The sequence below is a fragment of the Bufo gargarizans genome, chromosome 11, assembly GCF_014858855.1.
Source record: "Bufo gargarizans isolate SCDJY-AF-19 chromosome 11, ASM1485885v1, whole genome shotgun sequence".
NCBI lineage: Eukaryota > Metazoa > Chordata > Amphibia > Anura > Bufonidae > Bufo > Bufo gargarizans.
Window position 1 is genome coordinate 43342764 of NC_058090.1, and position 21773 is coordinate 43364536.

Consider the following 21773-nt stretch of genomic DNA (forward strand, 5'->3'; position numbering starts at 1 on the left):
TCAATACTTCATAAAATGTTATTGTGAACAGTAAAGACCTTAGGAACATATAGGGAAAATGGGAATTTGTGCCTCTTATTGTGCTTTATATACCCGACACTCTGCACCGCAAAAAAGTAGTGCATGCACTACTTTTTTTTGTGGTGCGGACTGTCTGATGTTGATCGCGGACCACATCCAAGTGAATGGGTCCTACGTCCATATACGGCGGCCCTACGGTTGGTGCCCGTGCGTTGTGGTCCGCAGCACACGTTCGTGTGCATGAGCCCTTGCTCCATCAGGTTCTGCTGATTCGTCTCCGATTTTCCACACCAATATGCCCAGTATTGATGTACTCTTACATATTTTCCAAACATATAATTCTGAATAAAGCAGGAACTAAAAAAGATAGAAAACACAAAGCTCATTAAGTCCAAAGATTTTTTTCCTTTCAAATAATTTTTACTACGGTAAGATTTTTTTTGTTTTGTTTTGAAGGAACCCAGGATGCTACAGTAACCCACAAAGCCATCAGCATTTAATAATGACAATGCAACAGTTAAAAAAAAAAAAAAAAAAAGGCCTATAATAACCTTTCAGTCTTCCAGGTGACACATCAATTGCATTTCATTGTATGTTGTTTTTTCTAAGGTTATAGTCATTTTTTTTTTCTTTTTATTTATATCCAACTACAGTGGGAAATGTCTTGCGCTTACTAGGTTATGACTAAAGTGATTACCAGTTTTTCTCTAATGAATATATCTCAGCCGATTAATCGCTGGGCTGTGAGATACAACATTGGAATGATTCTTCAGAAAGTCTGATACTTTGCAAAAGAAAAATGATACAAGCAATACTAGCTTGTGTCTGGTCACCGCGGATGAGCTATGGGGAAGAGAAAGTGACATATACTGTAAACAATTGTGCTGCTTTTTCTTGAAATGCATGCAGTGGCAAAAAACAAACAAAAAATCAAATGAAAGATTATAAAAGAGAAATAAAACAACATGACTTGCTATATACTTTTTTTTTTTTAACAAACTTAACTTGTTTAACTTTGACTTGTAATGCTATCTTTGGAGCAGCATCATGCGCTTGGAAGGATAGACTATGCAGAGCAAATGTTGTCAATTGTCTCTTTGACAGGGACACACACATAAAATAAAGTCAAATATCTGCAGTCTAGGACTCAGGAGAAACAGACTCATTAAAGTTTTAAGAATTAGCAGTTTCAGTCTTTTTTTATTTTTTTCTTGAACGTATGTAAGGTAGTTGTCTTGGTGGTGATAATAGTTGCAGCGAGCTGTGGAGGAGAATACAGATGGACAGTTTTACATCGATCCTGGTCGTCTCCTGTTATTGCTGATTTAGTCTAAAAACATCCTCCATTTCGGACCCTCCTTTTACTGCATTGTGTGATCTCACATATCAATCTAAACACAAAATAAAAGTACTTGGCAACTTAGGGTCATTGGAAAGCTGCTCAAGCTAAAAACCGTTGATGCAACTGAGGGACGATGAATATCTGAGTTAGACAGGACGAATGCCAGTTTCTTCTTATTTCTCTTTTCTTTCACAGTGACCCATTTTCTTGCCTAAAACCATTCCTTCTCTGGAGGGCGTTAGGTGCCGAGTGACAGCATTTCTGTCCAGGGTTGTCAGGAGGATTGCATGAGGCCAGTGAGGCGTTTAGATGTCAAAGACTTCCCCTGTAGGTCAAAACAAATACAAAGAAATGTGTAAAGTTCTATTTTCCGTGGACATTGCCAAGATTCTTTCTGTGTTATATTAAACAAATGATTGAAAGGGCATCTGTCAGCAGTTTTGTACCTATGACACTGGCTGACCTGTTACATGTGCGCTTGGCAGCTGAAGGCATCTGGGCCCGCCTTGCTGAGAAAAATGATGTTTTAATATATGCAAATTAGGGGGCGTTGCCGTTACACCTAGAGACTCTGCTCTCTCTGCAACTGCTGCGCCCTCTGGACTTTAATTGACAGGATCAGGCAGTGAAAACACCATTACGTCTGACCCTGTCAATCAGGTTGCAGAGGACACGGCAGTTGCAGAGAGAGCAGAGCCTCTAGGTGTAATGGTAACGCCCCCGTTGCTCCTAGAGGCTCATTTGCATATATTAAAACATCACCTTTCTCAGCAATGTGGGCACATATGAACATGGGGCAAACACAGATGCCTTCAGCTGCCAAGCACACATGTAACAGGTCAGCCAGTGTCATAGGTACAGATCTGCTGACAGATGCCCTCTTAAAATTCTGTAAAAGAAAGAAACACTGATGATTTACTAATCCTGTCGGTGGCATATACTAAGACAGGCTGCCTAGACCTGCATTGGATTTATCACAGTGGTTCATGCTGGATGATAAATGTGGTGCAGGGATAGACACAATATAAGAACGATTGGCTACCTTCAATTCTATCCGAATTTTACTCCAGAATTGTGGCACAACATTGGCATATCTTAGACTATGCCCCCTTTTCAGCTAAACCAAAATGGTTTCATTTCAAGCCACAACCCTTGCCAAGCTAGGAGCAGTGGATGTTTCTAAAGCTAGAATGAGTCAAACTGCAGCAAATGTTGGCGCAATTTACAACTTCTAGGTGCACTGACATGAGAAAACATGGGGCCCTATGCAGATTTTTAATCCATTAATTTCACCTCAGATTTAGGACAATTAAAGCAGTTATCTGAGATATGTATATGGACTTCATACAGAGGATTCCCTTACTCAAAACAGCATCTTTGACAGACTATCCATGTATAACACATTTAACCCCTTCTACCCTGGGCCAGTTTTCACCTTCCTGCCCAGGCCATTTTTGCAAATCTGACATGTGTCACTTTATGTGGTAATAACTTTGGAACGCTTTTACTTATCTAAGCCATTCTGAGATTGTTTTCTCGTGACACATTGTACTTCATGACAGTCATAAATTTGAGTCAATATATTTCACCTTTATTTATGAAAAAAATCCCAAATTTACCAAAAATTTAGAAAAATTTGCAATTTTCTAAATTTAAATTTCTCTGCTTTCAAAACAGAAAGTGATACCTCATAAAATATTTATTACTTAACATTCCCCATATATCTACCTTATGTTGGCATCCGTTTGTAAATGTCATTTTTTTTTTTTTTTTTTAGGATGTTAGAAGGCTTAGAATTGTATAAGCAATTCTTAAAATTTTTTAGAAAATTTCCAAAATCCACGTTTTAAGGACCAGTTCAGGTCTGAAGTCACTTTGATTTTACAAACCTGGTAAACCACAAGAATTAAAGGAAAATAGGAAAATGGAGATAATATTTCTAAATTTCACTTTTCCATTTTAATCAATTTTTTTCTTTAACACTTCGAGGGTTAACAGCCAAACAAAACTCAATATTTATTACTTTGATTCTGCGGTTTACAGAAACACCCCACATGTGATTGTAAACTGATGTAAGGGCACACAGCCGGGCACAGAAGAATAGGAGCGCCGTATGGTTTTTGTAAGGCAGATTTTGCTGGACTGGTTTCTAGATGCCATGTCGCATTTGAAGTGACCCTATTTTGGAAACTAGGGGATAATGTGACAGTTTTATTGGTACTATTTTGAGGTACATATGATTTTTTATTGCTCTATATTAAGTTTTTTGTAAGGCAAGGTAACAAAAAAATGTCTGTTTTGGCACCGTTTTTATTTTTTATTTTTTACAACATTCATCTCACAGGGTAGATCATGTGCTATTTTTATAGAGCAGGTTGTTACGGACGCAATTATATCAAATATATCTACTTATATGATAAAGCTTTTTTTTTATTTTTATTATGTGTCACTGCCAGTCCTGTGAGAAGGTCTTGCTGACGTTCTTCTCTATCTCTTGTATGATGTTCTTTGTTTTGGTTTCACTTTCTCATCTCCTTTCCTTCTGCCAGGTGCCACTTATTCAGACTAATCTTTTTCCTTTATATTCCCTCCCATACTGCCTCACTTTGCGGTTTATATTACTTCCTGGATGAAGTGGTCTTTGCTGGAGGCTGCGTCTGCTGTTTGCTCAGATAAGTCCTTTACTTTATTGTGTTTCCTTGCTGACTTGATTCTAGGTGACCCTGACTCAGTCCGTATTAAGTGCAGGGAGCTGGTGGTCATGTCCCCTCACTATTATAGGGTTTTCAGTTGTAACACAGACTTAGGTACGTGGGCATGCAATCGTCTACCATAAAGACCTTTGCATGGGCATAGCAGTCAGGGAGAGCTCTTAGGCCTCTTTCACACTTCAGTGTTTGGTCAGTGATTTCCATCAGTGATTTGTGAGCCAAAACCAGGTGCAACTCTAAACACAGAACAGGAGCAGATCTTTCCCTTCTACCTCATGTCTGTGGAGGCTCCACTTCTGGTTTTGGCTCACAAATCACTGATGGAAATCACTGACCAAACACTGAAGTGTGAAAGAGGCCTTAGGGTTTTATAGGGCTCACCAATATGCTCCTTAGTTTGGGATCAAGCCAGTTGCTCGTTTATTTATAAGTTCCAGCTTTCTGCTAACTTCATCCGTGACATTATGTTTTTGTGTCTCCATTTTCTGAATGCCAAATATATATATATATATTTTTTTTGCCGATCGTCTTGTGCAGGGGCTCATTTGAAGGAAGAGTTGACATTTTTATTGGCACCATTTTTGGGTACATATTTTTTGATCATTCATTATTGCACTTTATGGGGCAAGGTGACCAAAAAATTGGTTGTTTTGGCACAGTTTTTATTTATTTATTTTCACAGCGTTCACCTGAGGGGTTAGGACATGTGATATTTTTATAGAGCAGGTCGTTACGGATGTGGCAATACTTAATATGTATATTTTTTCTTATTTATTTAAGCTTTACACAATAACAGCATTTTTGAAACAACAAAAAAGATGTTTTAGTGTCTCCACCGACCAGGCTCTTTGGTAGGGTCTAATTTTTTGTGGGATGAAGTGACTGTTAGATTAGTACAGTACTATTTTGGGGGTATACGCCTTTTTGATCGCTTGGTGTTGCACTTTTGTGATGTTATGTGACAAAAAATTGCTTTTTTGGCACAGTTTTTTATTTTTTTTCGGTGTTCACCTGAGGGGTTAGGTCATGTGACATTTTTATAGTGCAGGTTGTTACAGATGCGGCAAAACTTAATATGTCTACTTTTAATTATTTCACTTTAACACAATAATAGCAATTTTGAAGCAAAAAAAATCATATTTTAGTGTCTCCATTGTCTAAGAGTCATATTATTTTTTATTTTTTGACAGATTGTCTTAGGTAGGATCCAATTTTTTGCGGGATGAGGTGACTGTTTGATTGGTACCATTTTGGGGGACATATGCCTTTTTGATCACTTGGTGTTGCACTTTTTGTGATATAAGGTGACAAAAATGGCTTTTTTGACACAGTTTTTTTTAATGGTGTTTATTGGATGGGGTGGATCATGTGATATATTTATAGAGCCGGTCGTTAGGGATGCAGTGATACCTAATATGTTTCTATTTTTTATTATAAAAATCAGGGGAAAGGGGCTTTTTTTACTTTAAACTTTTTTTTATTTTATAAAAAACCCTTTTTTTTTGCTTTTTTTAAACTTTATTTCTGTCCCACTTTGGGACCTCAACCTTTGGGGGTCTGATCCCCTCTGCAATGCATTACAATACATCTGTATTGTAATGCAATGCCTGTTAGTGTATTACACAGAGTAATACACTAACAGGTTGCCTAGGAGACCCAGCCTGAGGCTGGATCTCCTGGGTACCTGGAGACAGAGGCGGCTCTTCCATTAGGCCACTTAGGCCGCCGCCTAAGGCCTCGCGCTGGTGGGGGCCTCGCTGTGGCTCCCACCAGCACCTGACACCACCGCAATTTAATTGTCTGCACTCTGCTTCTCCGGACCTAGTGAAGACATTAACTTAAGACAAGCCGCCACGGCCAGGCCGCTCGAGCCCCTCTGCTCTCTGCCTCTTTAAGAGAGCAGAGGCTGCTGGAGCTCAGAGCGTGCCGCCGCACAGACACGTCTCTAAATGCAACGGCAGACCCGCCCCGCCCCCAGAGCTGGCAGGGAAAGAAGGAGCGCCAGCCGCCAGTTCCCTGCCCACCTCACCGGCTGTGTCTGTTGTCCAGTGACCCGACCCGACCGTTCTGGCTGCCGCCAGCGCCACCCTGAAGACAGTCAGTGGTGGTGGACTGTCACTGTGGAGTGTGGACTGGTGCCACCGAACCGAAGAAGAATCCTCCAAGGTGTTCAGGTGTGTGTCCTTGTCCTGCTGGCTGCTGTACCCCCCTCTGAGTCCCCCCTTCCTGGCAGTGTGGCGGGCAAATTACTTAATGGGGTCAGTGTAGGGGGCAAATTACATGATGGGGCAGTGTGGCGGACAAATTAATGGGGGCAGTGTGGCAAACAAATTAATGGGGGCAGTGTGGGGGGCAAATTACTTATTGGGGGCAGTGTAGGGGGCAAATTACTTAATGGGGCAGTGTAGGGGGCAAATTACATGATGGGGCAGTGTGGCGGACAAATTAATGGGGGCAGTGTGGCAAACAAATTAATGGGGGCAGTGTGGGGGGCAAATTACTTAATGGGGGCAGTGTAGGGGGCAAATTACTTAATGGGGGCAGTGTGGAGGGCAAATTACTTAATGGGGGTAGTGTGGGGGGCAAATTACTTAATGGGGCAGCGTGGGGGGCAAATTACTTAATGGGGAGAATGTGGGGGGCAAATTACTTAATGGGCGCAAATTACATAGTGTGGGGCAGATTACATAATGGGAGCAAATTACATAGTGTGGGGCAGATTACATAATGGGAGCACTGTAGGGGGCAGTATTACTAATGAGGGCACTCTAGAAGGGAATTACTATTGGTGGGACTATGAGGAGCACTATTACTATGGGGCACTATTATTTCTTCAGGATAGTATTTGGGGGTATTGGGGGCACAGCGAGCATCAGGATAACACTGTTGGGGACTCCAGGTTGGGGGATGATGATAGAAAAGTAAGGAAGCTAAGATGTCTGTGTGTCACACTCTGCAGAGATGAGGCGGCTGAGAGAAGTGTCCGGACTGAATGGAGAAGACGATGACAGAGAAGATCTACATCAGAGGAGACGTCACCTGGGAGGCCCTGGACGTGACAGGTATGTGCTGCTGTATAGCGAGTACAGCAAAATGTGTGTGTGCGGGGGGAGGGTCGATTTAGAGAACTAGGCCAGGGTTAATGCAAAGTGTTAATATGCACTGTGACCATAAGCCCTGTACTGTGTTGTCACTGTGCATATTAACCCTTTACTGTGATGTCACTGCATATTAAAGGGGTACTCCGGGATAGGAAAATAAATCCCCTATCCAAAGGATATGAGATAAGTGTCTAATCGGGGGAAGGGGGGTCTGGCCGTTGGGATCCCCGACGATCTCCTGTATGGTACTCCGGATCTCCTTGTGCTCGGAGCGGTGGTCCACACTCCCCCTTAATGTATCTACGGGAGAGCCGCAGATACAGCACTTGTGTATCTCCGAGTCTTCTATAGAGATACATGGAGGGGGAGTGTTGACCACACCACTGCTCCGTGCGGTGGTTGACACAGCTTATTTCTAGAGGACTGAGCCGTGGCGCCGTACGGGACAACACGGGCATCCCAACGATCTTCGTGGGGCCTCATGTTTGAGTTTCACCTAAGGCCTCACAAAGTCTAGAGCCGCCTCTGCCTGGAGAAGTCAGGTCCCAATGCCGTGCAAGGCATTGGACGGCCTCTGCATGGCATCGGACTGCCTTGTCACCCATCGGTTCCCTGCCACAGCAGCACGGGGACCCGATGGGCTCACTCACCCTCCACATGCACCTTTGATGCAGCGGTCAGCGCTGACCGGGGCATAGAAGGGGTCAATCCGCCGGCATCGACTTTTACAGTGATGCCGGTGGATACAGCAGGGGACCCAGGTATAAGGGACTGCCGGGCCCCTGCAGTGATCAGACGCGCACCGCCCGGTGCCCTCCCGATTACCATGACGTAATAGCACGTCAAAATGCGGCAAGTCACTTGCCGCCATGACGTACTATTACGTCATATGTCGGGAAGGGGTTAAGTGACCAAAAGTATATACTACTGTATATGTCTGCTGCAGAAACTAATGCAGAAAAATTTAAAACCTGATGGCAGCTTCCTTCCCCAAAGTCAACTATTTTCCAAGGATCTTAGGCAGTGGAGTACATACCATGGAGGCACACTGGGTGACTGCTATGGGGGTCCAGCACTCAAATAGTTCTACTGTTTTCTACATAAATGCAACAGATTTTCCAGCAGCCACCACTAGGGGGAGCTGAGTGCAAAGAGATTTTACAGCTTCAGTTTATTTCAATGGTAACTATACATTTCTGTATACATTTAATGACAATAATAGGACATGTTCTATTTTTTTGTGGAACAGCCATGCAGATATAAGGGGTCATTTTAATTTTTTGCGGCCCGATGAATTGAATGGTTGCACATATGGGCTGCACAAAAAATATGCAGCGGACACCGAAAAAAATATGTTCGTGTGCATGACTCCTGCACTAATCCTGCAGATGGCGTAAACTTAGCCAGGCTGTGTAGACCTGCACCAACTGTATCATAGTGGCTGCTGCTGGGTGATAAATGTGGCGCAGAGATAGACACTGTTCTCTAACTATTAATTGGCTTATTCTGAAACAGAATTCAATGCTAGAATTTTGGCAAAATTTTGGCAACATTTTGGTGCAAATTGTCAAATTTTAGGCTAAGTCACTTGCATTTGGCAGACTAGGCACAGAGGATTTCTCGAGCTCTACATTTTGCTCAGGTTGTGACAATGTCTAGATACCCTCACATTAGTAATGTGTGCCATTGTCTTTAACATATAAGGTCATTTTATACCCAAACGTTCCTTTTCACATAGTTTGCACAGTATTTCACTAGCTAGAACAACTGTATATATTCCAGACCTGGTTTTCCTTCTAATTATAAACATTTCCTGTTCTGGTCCCTATTCTCTCTCTACATGTTGGTTAGTCTTGTGAAGGTTACCCCCATGTCATACTGCTTGGGGGCTAACCTTCATATAAAATAATCTATGTTATGCTAATATGTTTAACATATTTCATAGCATGTCTGCAGTAAGGAAGAGTTGTATAGTGTGGCAGTCACGCACGATGACATGCCACACAACTCTACAGGAGCTGTATGGATTGGCAGCTCTACTGCCAAACACACAGGTACATATGCGCATACACTGACACAAACAAATGTATATACAAACATGTAAGCAAAAACATATGTATACATATCCATGTGCTCAAGTAAACATATACATGCACAGACGTACACAAGGATACAGTAATGCGCACACACACACATTCACATCTGTCTTCCACCGTGCCTAATAAAGCGACCTAAGGCATGTCAGGATTCCATAAGCAGGCTCATGCTTTCTCAAGTCCCTGCATGAATTTGTAGAGCACACTAGATTTTATACCATGGTTGGAAGCACAAATGACAAAAATCTAGTTTTCAGATATATACCGTATTTTACGCTTTATAAGACACACCTGATAAGACGCACTTCAAATTTTAGAGGAGGAAAATAAGGAAAAAATATTTTTCCGCAGATCTCATATCAGATCCTCAGATCAGACCCCCAAATCAGGACCTCACATCAGACCCCCATACCAGGAACTCACATAAGACCCCCATTTCAGGACCTCCCATCTGACCTGCATGTCAGAACCCCATCAGACTTCCATGCCAGACACCCATCAGACTTCAGATCAGAGATAAAATAAAGAACTTAAAGGGGTTATCCAAGACTATAAAAAGCTCCTCCATATGATGGGCCCCTCACAATGAATATACTTACCTGGCTCCCCACGCCACTCCTGGTCCCCGCACCGATGTCGGGGGGGGGGGGGGGGGAGCAGCCAATGGCAGGCAGGGATGGGGACAAACCTCCCTAGCTTTACAGTGCGGGGACCAGGAGCGGGGAGCCAGGTAAGTATTATCATTGTGAGGGGCCCGGCATATGGGGGAGCTTTTTATAGTCTTGGATAACCCCTTTAACTTACTTCTCCTGCAATGCCGCTCCTCTCCAGGTCCGGCGATCGCTCCTCCAGCCGCACTCCCTTGTCTTCTTCAGCCTATGTCACCTGACTGCATGCAGCGTCGGGTCATAGTGCGCAAACTGTGCTTATGCTGTACGCGATAAGGACCTGCAGTGCAGCGTGGCCCAAGGGAAGAAGACAAGGTAGGGTGAGTACCAGCAGTGCTCACAGCGCTTCTGCTCTCACACTGGCCCAGCAGAGCACTCGCCATTAGAATGGCGACCCCAAATGGTCCTAATACCTAGACCCTAACCTTACAGATGCTGGCAGGATCTAGATTCTCACCTCCTTTGTGTTACGCCAACTAAGGCTCATCAGGGAGGGATAAGTGGCATGGTCAGTATATTAGGTACCAAAGACAGCCAATGGCAGACTGCCTGTGACATGCTCTCTCTTTTAAATGCAGAGCCCAGCCCCACTTGGTGACTTGATTGTCAGACTGGCCTATAGTAAATTATATGGGGCAGTCTCATCTCCCCATGTCAGCCAGGCCAAGCCAACATAAGAGGGGTGATGGAGACTCCACACAGTAGGGGGGGCACAACTACTTGCTGGCCATACAAAATGCAGGACAATGGGCGTTATGCCCTCCTCCTGATTAAAGGCAGCCTATGTACTGCCCATATGAAGGAAAGTGTCACATTGCCTATATCACGCGTCTCCTGGCTTGCTATTGCAGCTTGCCTCTCATACTTACAGACAAAGCTAGGAACGAACCAAATATACACTTTAATTGAAGAGAGAACATTAATATATATGGGCAAACAACTGGAATATAAGGTAAGGTAATAAAAAAAAAAAACATGCAAAACTCATATTTTCATTTAGGCCATGAAGGTGTATCCATCTGCATTCGGTCAGAAAAATCTTGGGGTCCCAATAACTGTCCTTAGTGTTTTGTGGCACCAGGGTTATTTCCACGAATGTTATGGACCCGAACTCGTTCCCATGACTCTGTTTTATATAGTTGTCAATAGAAGTGTCTCTTTCATTTGTAATATCCCTGATGTGTTCACGGATTCTTTTCTTAAATTTCCATTTTGTTTTTCTCAACAAGTCAAAAGGTAAGTAAAGTAAAAAGGTTGGCGTGGCTTAACACGGGTGTTAATTGATCATATTTTACGTTTTGCTCCTTTTTTTTCTTCAATAAAGTAAAACTTGTCACTGTTGGGGACACCCTGTGTATTTAAGTTTTATTTAGCCTATATTTTTTAAATGTTTCTGCCTGGATTTGAACTCACAGCCATCTACATTAAAAGCAAGAACCTTAACCACTGAGCTATAGAGCTCAATATTAATCTGTTGTAAATATATTATGGCTAAAAACCTGAGTAGTAGTTTCCCATGTATTATGTATTCATATATATCAGAAGTATCCTTTTTATATTTTTTTTTTAGTAATTACATATTTATTTTGTGCCATACATTTCTTTTTACAATTACAAAAAATATATAAAATGATACTTCTGCTGCATATTAATACCTAATACATGAGACACTACTATGAGGTTTCTCTGCACCACTTTAACATTAAGCTTGATCATTACTGTACAATCACAATACTGTGGGTGGCACTAAAGGGGCAACATTACTCCGTAAGGGATATTAGGGAACATCATTAGCGCGGGGAGCACTTTGGGGAACGAATATTGTGAGGGTCACTAATACTGGGGGAGGTGTACAAAAAGGGCACTATTGCTAATTAGGGGCACTCAAGGGATGCACCTTTTACTCTGTGGGGACATTATTCCTGTGTAGGGAACTATGTATGTAGGGAAGCACTATATGGGACATAATTCCGACCTGGGGTGCAACTGTATCTGTTTGTTACTAATATTTGTGTGACAGTATTTGCAGGAAGACAGCAATGTTAAATGGGGCAGCAGGATAGGAAGTTTGTGTAGAGATTGAGGATGTAATAAACCTAGAAACTCCAGCGATTATGATGTAAGAAAAGGATTTTTTTAATTGGTGTTTTTTACGGCTGTATACAATGTGACGTTTCGGCCACACATTGGCCTTCATCAGACTACAGTAAGAGAAAAAAATAATATAATCAAATAATAGATATAAATGTAAATATATCATGGCAAATGAAAAAAAGGGAAAAACATGATACATGATAAATGAGATACAGAAGATTCTGTAATCATATCCACATGTCAATCAATAGTCAATCATCAATCATAGATCCAGGAGTACAGGTCGGGTCCGATTGACTATTGATTGATATGTGGATATGATTACAGAATCTTCTGGATCTCATTTATCATGTATCATGTTTTTCCCTTTTTTTTCATTTTCCATTGTATATTTAAATTTATATCTATTATTTCATTATATTATTTTTTTCTCTTACTTAGTCTCATGACGGCCAATGTGTGGCCGAAACTAATTCCGTTACAGAGAGTTATGCTATAATATATTCATTATATATTCATTAGTGCTTATTATAGGGTAATTTTGTTTTAGGTTTTAGGGCAGGGTTGATGCATTTATGGATAGCCTGCAGGCCCCACAGCAGCGCTGATTTTCAATATAAATATAAAGTAATATCCAGAGATGTTGCTGGTATATGCAAACTTGTAATGTTGTAGAAAAGTTTTGCTATACTGCCTTTAATATATAATATATTTTTTCTAATTTTTTTGGTGGTCGGGTTATGCATCTGATCTTTTAGGACCCTAACCATCATAATAAAGCTGTCACTAACAATTTTCAGTAAAATACGCTCTTGGCAAAATTTAAGCTCATTATAATAAAAATTAACTTTCAGCAATATACACATAAACACACACTGATCAACATTAACAAAAAAACACGGATAGGTGAAGTGAATTCAGTTAATTACGTTGTTACAATGGCATCTGTCTACAAAGTGTGATATATTAGGCAGCAAGTAACAGTCAGTGAAGTTGATCTGCTGAAAGCAGGAAAAATGGGCATGTGCCAGGATCTGACAAAAGGCAAAATTGTGAAGATTAGACCGCTAGATCAAATGATAGTTAAATTGCGGTCTTGTGTGTTTTCCCGAGATACAGCAGTTAGTACTTACAAGAATATGTGATCCAAGTAAAGATCAGTAAACGTGGCAACAATTCATGGGTATGCAAAGTGGATTGATGCACATGGAGAATGAAGCAAACCCATCTAGTCTAATCCCACAGAATAACAACTTTAGCAAAAATTACTGAAACAGTTAATGCTAGCTGTGATAGAAAGTTATCATAACTCAAAGAGCATCACAACTTTTCTGCATATAACAAAAAACGGTGTATATTGTACACTGTTGCATCTATATTGCTTAAACAAAGAAAACCTCAACAACAAAAAAAGTAGAGCTGCATACTGATCAGAATACCCATGCTGATTCTTGTACACCACTAACAAATGCACCTGCAACAACCATGTTAGAATCAGAACTGAAGGAGTGCAAGAAGGTGGCCTGCTCTGATGAATCAAGTTTTCTTTCTTTTGCATTATGTGGGCTTCCCAGTGCATTTACTTTGATTTCCTGGGGGAACAGATTATGCCAAGATGCACTATTGAAAGAAGGCAAATTGGTCAAGGCAGTGTGATACTCTGGATGATGTCCTGCTGGGAAGGCTTGGGTCCTGGCATTCATGTAGAAGAGCACCTAGACTGCAAACACTGATTTGCTTTAAGTCAGGATTTCACAAGCTTTTTCTACTGTGCCCCTCATAAGTTCCCAATCACCTAACAGTTTTGCCGGAGTTTTGCTTGGTCGTTGAGAAAAGTACTCAACAGTTCAGCCTAAGCAGAGCTCAAGCAGAAGGATGTGAGGTAGGGAGGGGTGCTTTAGCTGCTCATATCTCCAGATTGGTTGAAGCTAGATATATGGGCCTGGACTTGTTTGAAAGCTGGCATTTCAAGCAGAATCACAGCCCCACATCAGGAGATATAGCTGTCGAGTCGGGAGTGAACGCGGAGAAGCCTGCTTTTACTTTCAGCTGCATTCACTGCATGCCAATTTCTATAGTAGAGGTAATGCTGTAATTCTGGTATTGTTTAGAATGCTGACTTTCAAACAAGACCAGACTCATATCTCTAGCTGCTACCTATCCAGAGATATGAGCAGCTAAAGCAGACCCCCTTTAGTCTGGAGGGGAAAGGCAGTTGGGGAGCTGACAGCCTGCAGGAGGAAAGAAAAAATATAAAAAAAAATATTAATTTGGCATCATATTTGTTCTGACCCACATAATAAAATAATGTTATTTATACTACACAGTGAACCCTGTTAATACATTTTAATAATGTTAAAAATTGCAGTTTTTTTAACTTCCTCCTAAAAATAAAATAATAAAATTAGAAGAAAACATTATGACTGCTGGAACACAAAGGGAAAATTTTTTACTGGTCCTTGAGGCTAAAATTAGTTATGTTGGGTTGAAAACACAGTTGCGTCTACTGAGTTGTTTGCCAACAATATTAAAATTTAAACAGATATTACAAACTTACTAACATATAATACAAATTACTCTTCCAGACCCAATATAACAATAAAATAAATTCAACATGATACAATTATGTTGCTAATAGTGATGAGCGAACTTCTGTTTTAAGTTCGGCGTCTAAAGTTCGGCTTCCGGTTAGCGGAGAATCCCGATATGGTTCCCGATATGGATTCCGACTTCCGTTGTGGTCCGTGGTAGCGGAATCAATAATCGGCCATTATTGATTCCGCTACCACGGACCACAACGGAAGTCGGAATCCATATCGGGAACCATATCGGGATTCTCCGCTAACCGGAAGCCGAACTTTAGACGCCGAACTTAAAACAGAAGTTCGCTCATCACTAGTTGCTAAATCAGATATTTGAGTAGCCAGGGAAAGCACTGAAGTATTATCCAATGAACATATGATTATTCTTGATGAAACTGCCACCCAAGTCACACCTCATCAACAACTTGGGGACACAGCACCAAAGAACCCTGCCTCACATTTAGGAAAACACTCAGTTAGGGGTTATCAGGAATGAGAGAACAGAATTCTGTTCAACGAAGTAAAAAACCTTAGACAAAACCTGAGGTGTTTTCCAATAAAATAAAAAAAATGGCTAGAATTATAAAACTATGACGGCTATATTTATCAGACTGTTTCCATGTGTCAACATTTGCGGGTCAGAATTTGTTTTTAGTTTTTAAGATTTCGTAGTATTGTAAAAATATTTTCTCACCCCATATTAGTTTTCTTTTTTACATTGCTGTGTAAAGCCTCATTCACACATCAGTGTTTTGATCAGTGATTTCCATCAGTGATTGGGAGTCAAAACCAGGAGGGAAAGATCTGCACCTGTTCTGTGAGCCACATCCAGTTTTGGCTCACAATCACTGATGGAAATCACTGACAGAACACTGACATGTGAATGAGGCATAACAGTTTCAACAAATGTATTCTTGGATCACAAAGAAATTGGCAGAAACAAGTGTCCCATTATTGTGCAATCAGTTTGGAATAATAAAATATTTCATAAGCAATTTTTAAGCTGTACATATAAATATGTGTGTACACAAGTTAAAATGTATATGTATTAATGCATACAAATTTAGGTTGTTTATTAAACCAGCAGGTTCTTTGCTATGTACACAATTCAATTTAATTCAATTATTTTAGGAGGTGAAACGTATGAGACTGTTTGTCCCACTGCTATGCAATCTAGTCCCAAAAAATGCAGGCCTATGTAAGCAAACAGCTTTAGGACAACAGAGCATTGCAACATAAAAGCAATATATGCGGAATTACGTAACATAAAACATCACAGATCTGCAAGCAAGAATATAAACTCATTGTAATTCACAGCTTTGGTGTGCAAAAAAAAAAGAAAAGGAAAGTGATCACTGCACCAGAACTTACCACGCTGCGAGTGAACTTTTCTAGGGAGGTTCTACGACCTTGCTCATTCTCAGTCTTAAAAAACAAAAAAGGGTTTGGGACAGAAAAAATACAGGAAAAAAAACCTTCAGCCTTTAGCAGTGAGTGCTTACTATGCTAGCAGATGTCAGGGAGCCAAAAATAAAGAAAAATAATAAAATCTAAACAATAGAAGCATTAAGAATTGTTTGCCAAAGCAATGAAATAATGTGGGTTTAATTTATATTTAGGAAAAACTATGTAAGTATTATATTTTTTACTATATTTAAGTTTGATCTTTAAATTCAATACACTTACTTTTATATGCACTATACATAAGGATTACAATTTTAAGTGCTATTTTAGTTTATGTAAAAAAATGCATTTTTTATTTTCAACCTAATCTGGTTCTTTTTTAAACAAATCTCCCCAAAAACTTGTTTAAAATGCTAAAAACCTATAGAAACTTTGTTTAACTATTTAACCATTATTATTTTTTTTATTATTTGTAAATCTCTTATTATTGCCCATTACAATTGTTGAAGAATTGAAAAAATGACAGCTATATAATATTTACATGGTCTTAATAATGGTTTGCAAGTCGGTGTACACCTATGCTACAAATTTTGTTTAATTAACCAATGCAGCCATACTCCCTTCAATCTGTGCCTTACGTTAGGCTAATCTACCAAATGAAAGTTCGCAAAACGTAGAAGGCAGATTGGAGAGAGTATGACTACAAGATCAGACTACACAGTTTGTTGTCTGTTACCATGGAGATGCAAATGTCTGCAAAGGAGCTGCAGAAATGTTTAATCCATACTACTTACAAAGTTGCTTTTTTGTTTTAAATGCATTGGCACAATAAAAATATTGTTTATCAAAGTTGGGCCTTTAAAGGTATATCCCATAGTTTATCCGATATAATTTAGTGTTAAAACAGTAACAACTTGAAAGCAGTATGGCATCTTACAGAGGTATTATACCCTAGAAACTTTGCTTCTATGTGAAAATGTAGTGCCTCGAGAAAACACTCGCCAGAGACACAGAGAAGTGAGTTGAAACCATAATACGACTCCATATTATAAGGGAAATCTAAACATAAATTGTATGTTAAATTTTATTATTATGGCTATTGTTATCCTAAACTTCTAATTATATTATAAACTTTTAGAACTATTTAAACTAACTGAGCCCGTTAATTTTAATGCACTTGAAACTCTTATTGGTGCTTGATTTATTACCATTTTTGGTACTTTAAGTAAAGTAAACCAATAATGTTCCTTTTAAGCTAATTTTGCAAATCTATATTTTTTTATATATAGGCTTTTAATTTCTTAACAGTTAGTTCAGCATGAAATTGTGTTTATTCAGTAATACTCTATTTCAATAACAGAATGATTCTCCTTATAAAATACAAGAGACTATGGCAAATAGAATGAGTAAACTGCACACGCCATCATTATGTATGAGTCAGAAAAGACCACGGGAAGGCAGCCACAAGATTACCAAACATTATGAATGGAGGCTAAGACAATTAATATGTGACATCCAAGCAGACAAACATGCACATAGACCGGCAGAGTTTAATATGTGCTGATATTGCTTAAAGCAGGTAAGATTATTGCAGAAATGTTTGGCTATAGAACAAAGTTAGAGTATAAGGAAGGAATGTGGTATTTATAGTACTGATACTGACAAAGTAGAAAGTATAAAAACAAAATATTAAAGGGGTTATCCTGCCATGTATATTGATGATCTATTGTCAGGATAGGTCATCAATATCTGATCGGTGGAGGTCCAACTCCAGGGACCTCCGCCGATCAGCTGTTAGAAGAGGAGACAGTGCTCCATGTGAGCTCTGCTTCCTGTTCATTATGCTGCTAGTTGTCTTGGAAGTCTTGGTGGTGCAGTGCAATGACAAGTACTCGCTCCATTCACTTGAATGGAGTGAGCACTTGTAATTACACTGTGGCACCTCTCCACAGGAGACGATGGGCAGTGTAATGAACAGGAAGCAGTGCTCGCATGGAGCGCCACCTCCTCTTCAAACAGCTGATCTGTAGAGGTCCCGGTAGTTGGACCTCCACCGATCAGATATTGATAACCTATCCTTACAGTAGGTCATAAATAGATACGGCAGGACAACCCCCTTTAATTTGCTAACTTTCTGTGTTATCTTGAATAAAAGCATACAAATTTTTTCTTTTTTTTTATCAACTGTAAGCTTCCAAGTGCCATTACAATTTTTTATTCTGCAATTGTTCGAGAGACTTTCCAAATATTATAATGTATGGAAGTGGCACAACATTTTTGTCAAAAGAAGGGCTTTGAGTTCTAAGGCTAGTTTCACATCTGCAGCAAATATCTCCGTCAGGCTGTTCCAGTAGAAAACAGCTTGTCGAAGTTCTCTGGATCCGTCATTGACAGATACAACTGCCTTTCAGCCGGACCCCATTGAGATCTGGCTTCTACCTGGCAAATATGCCAAGAATTGGCCAGACAAAAGCCGCAGCATACACCTCCGGCTGCAGGTGTGAATGTAGTCTAAAATAGTAATGTACCTGAGAAAATATAGATTTGATGTTGTGTCAATTTAACTCACCAGATATTACTGTTGTTCTCAGGCACTGATATGCAGTTAGAGTGGTTCCCAACTCTCCTCTGCAGGTATTATAGCATCTCTTCATTTTATTCACTGAGGGGGATCTGAGTAGAGGATCAATATCCATATGCTCTAATAGGACATATGGAAAGAGGTTGGCATCATGAGATGACCCACCGTTAGACCACTACTATTCAGTATAGTTGAAAATCAAGAATCACAATATCTACCTCTAGATTTATAATGTCATTCAAAACGATTGTCTATACCAGGCAGCCCCTTCTCTGAAGCAAGCCTGGCTGCTGAAATTAATGGGAAACTATGTAATACACGGTCATTCCAAGTCCACAAGAGCGCTCTAATCATGGTAAAGAATGTATTTGTACCGCCTTAAACATTATATAGAAGATAAATAAGTTGAGGTTCCTCAGTGGTTGATACCTGTTAATGGCTAACGGAAAAGAAGATGCCACAATTGAAAGATTTCAAGACTAACCAAGACTCTTCCTCAGGCGTCTTTTAAGAATATGTCTTGTGAATCTGAATATTCAGCCCTCTTCCTCAAGCCACTTTTAAGACAGTGTCTTGTGAATATGAATGTTTAGGCCTCTTCCTCAGGCACCTTTTAAGATAATATCTTGTGACTTTTCAGATACTGTCTTAAAAGATGCCTGAGAAAGAGGCCTGAGTAGATAAGATAAGATAAGATGCCTTTATTGTCACTGTACAATACAATGTAATACAATGTACAATACAATGAAATGTTGTTTGGAGCAATCCTAGATGCCATGGACAGGGGAACAAGAACTGACATTTAAACTAAAGCATTACACTAGAAAAAAACAAAACATTGCACTAGAAGGCATTACTATTCACAGTTCACAGCATATATATAGCAAGAGCAAAGTAGGAAGTTCTTTTAGTCTCGAGTAGTCTCGAAAGATTGCGATTGTGTCATCATCTGTTCCGCTAGCCATTAATTAAGTATCGACCACTGAGGATCCTTAATTTATTTTGTTTAACTTCTTAATCATGGTAGACTATTTTCCGGATCCGGCAAAAAAATGGTTCTGCGGAGGTGGTTGCATAATCGCTTCAACCAATCCGCTGAGATGTTTAACATACTGTTGCACCTAGCAGCTTACTGTTATTTTGGTATTTAAGTAATCTCATTATATAATGTGATCTGTCTAGTGACTCATTTTTTTACGTAACCAAAAATAATTCTATTGCCCTCCCCTCATAATTCATACACAAAATGCTTTCAGTAGGCTCAATCTCCTACAAAATGATTCAGAAAAGTCCCAAGTTACCTGAATCAGAACTTATACAGTATAAAGTGCCAAGTAACTGTTCTTTGCATTTTCCTCTCATCAATGGAAATGGAAATCGACTACTTGTTCTTGGGATTGTGATAAAACTACTGTTGGAAAGCAGGCATCATAAATACTATTCACTAAAACAAATGCAACCTACACAGTTTCCCAAGCTACATGGAAGGGAATTACAAAACAGTAACAGCTTGCTTCACATTTTCATAACTCTCATTCTACTTTACAGCCAGAAGTTATCGACCCCTTCGGGATGGTCAGAGCAGCCACTGCAATCAAACAGAAAATGGCTGCCGAGATGAAAAGTGTAACCACCCTGTCTATGCCAAGTGCCGCCACAGGAGGGCAGTGACGCTCCACCGCAGCTGCATAAGGCAGGAAAAAAAACTCTGATGAAGTTCAGCAGCAGCAATAGTGAGGAGGATAACCCTCACTGGGACCACAGCGATCCACCAGCACCATTAGCAGCTGCAGCCATATGCACCATACCTCTAACTACTGCCGTAATAGTCAGAGAAGGACTGCCCTGTGGCCATTGCCACTAGGGACTTTTAACTGCTGCAACAACAGTGAAGAAGACTTCCAGTCCATCCAGTAGGGAGCAGCAGGCCATCTGCCAGGTGAATTTTACCACAGTTGCCCCTGACTACTGGAGTAGCAGGACCAGAAAACAGCCAGTCTGTGGCCATAATTACTGCAACTACAGAATTCTCAGGGCCTACTACTACTGCTGCTGCTGCTGTACAGTCTGAGCCCACCAAACAGGAGCACTACTCTGAGGTGTGCGAGGATAAGGAGGAGTCCACTGATACTGCTCCCTGCACTCCGGAACCACCACCAAATGCAGAAATTCTTGCTATGAAGGACCGGAGAATCGGTCACCAACACGGAACAAAAAGTAAAGCTGTAAACAATTCAATCTAAGTCTGGACTCACTTCCTTTCTTCACCCACTTCATCCTCAACCCGATTTGCACGGCTTCGGACTACAACTCCTGGGGTTCCAGGATATCCAGGTAGGAGCACTGTGACAAGTGCTAAAGCCGCACCTAAGGGACACTATAGGCAACCCTTACACTACTCTGGCATTCCTACACCTGGGTCCCACCATCACCGTCTACATAGGGGTATATCTTGTCCCTCGTTGATGCAATGCAACTGGCATCGCAAAAAATTTAATTTTTTAACCTAATAAAGGGACCTCCTGGCCTATTTCACCAGTAGTCCGTTGCAAAATGTCCTGTCAAATATGGATACATCCTTAGATGAAAGACCCAGATGTCTTTGTGATGAACGGGAGTCATGGCTGTGTGTCACAATGAGTCTGTGGTTTCCTTCCTATTGGAAGACCATGGATGGTTGTGGCCAGGGTTCAGAAAGGCCCCTCAGAAAGCATGTTGCTATTCTGTAAGGCCCTCCTGGAGAATGAGCAAGGTTTTAACATTAAGATGTAGCTCATACTATATGTTGATTTCCTTGCTTATATTTAAAATGGTAGGTTCAGGAAATGAAGTTTATTCACTTTCTGCATCCTTTATGGCTTTCAAAACTTCAGCTTGCAGAGATTTAAAAGCTCCTTCATTATTTTCTAGGGCATAAATATATTTCCTGGTTGCATTTCAGACACACAGATCCATTACAAGACAGAGTTCTGATAACTGCTAACAATGAAAGTTCACACTGAATGACTACAAGCAGAGATTATGGAAAACATGAAGTAGTATAGGCTCTTGATTGGTGTTGTAAGTGTAGGCATCTTGATAAGGGGTCTTAAAGGGGTTATCCCATGAATAATGTAAATAATTAAAATCATATAGTCCATGACAATGCCTTCCTAACAAAGCTAGAACCAGCC

At 40.4% G+C, this 21773-nt stretch overlaps 1 protein-coding gene across 2 annotated transcripts in view; it reads right to left on the reverse strand.

Moving 5' to 3' along the window:
- Positions 1–419: 419 nt before the first annotated feature.
- The window catches only part of RGS6 (regulator of G protein signaling 6), a 437580-nt gene continuing 416226 nt past the window's right edge, over positions 420–21773 (reverse strand). Inside the window, exons 17-18 of one of the 2 annotated variants that reach the window (XM_044271951.1) lie at positions 15987–16040; positions 420–1688 (exon numbers count right to left, since the gene is read on the reverse strand). In XM_044271951.1, coding sequence (XP_044127886.1) covers positions 1638–1688; positions 15987–16040 — 105 coding nt within the window. In that variant the 3' untranslated portion in view covers positions 420–1637. The remainder of the gene's footprint in view (positions 1689–15986; positions 16041–21773) is intronic. The other variant, XM_044271952.1, reaches the window with a different exon arrangement.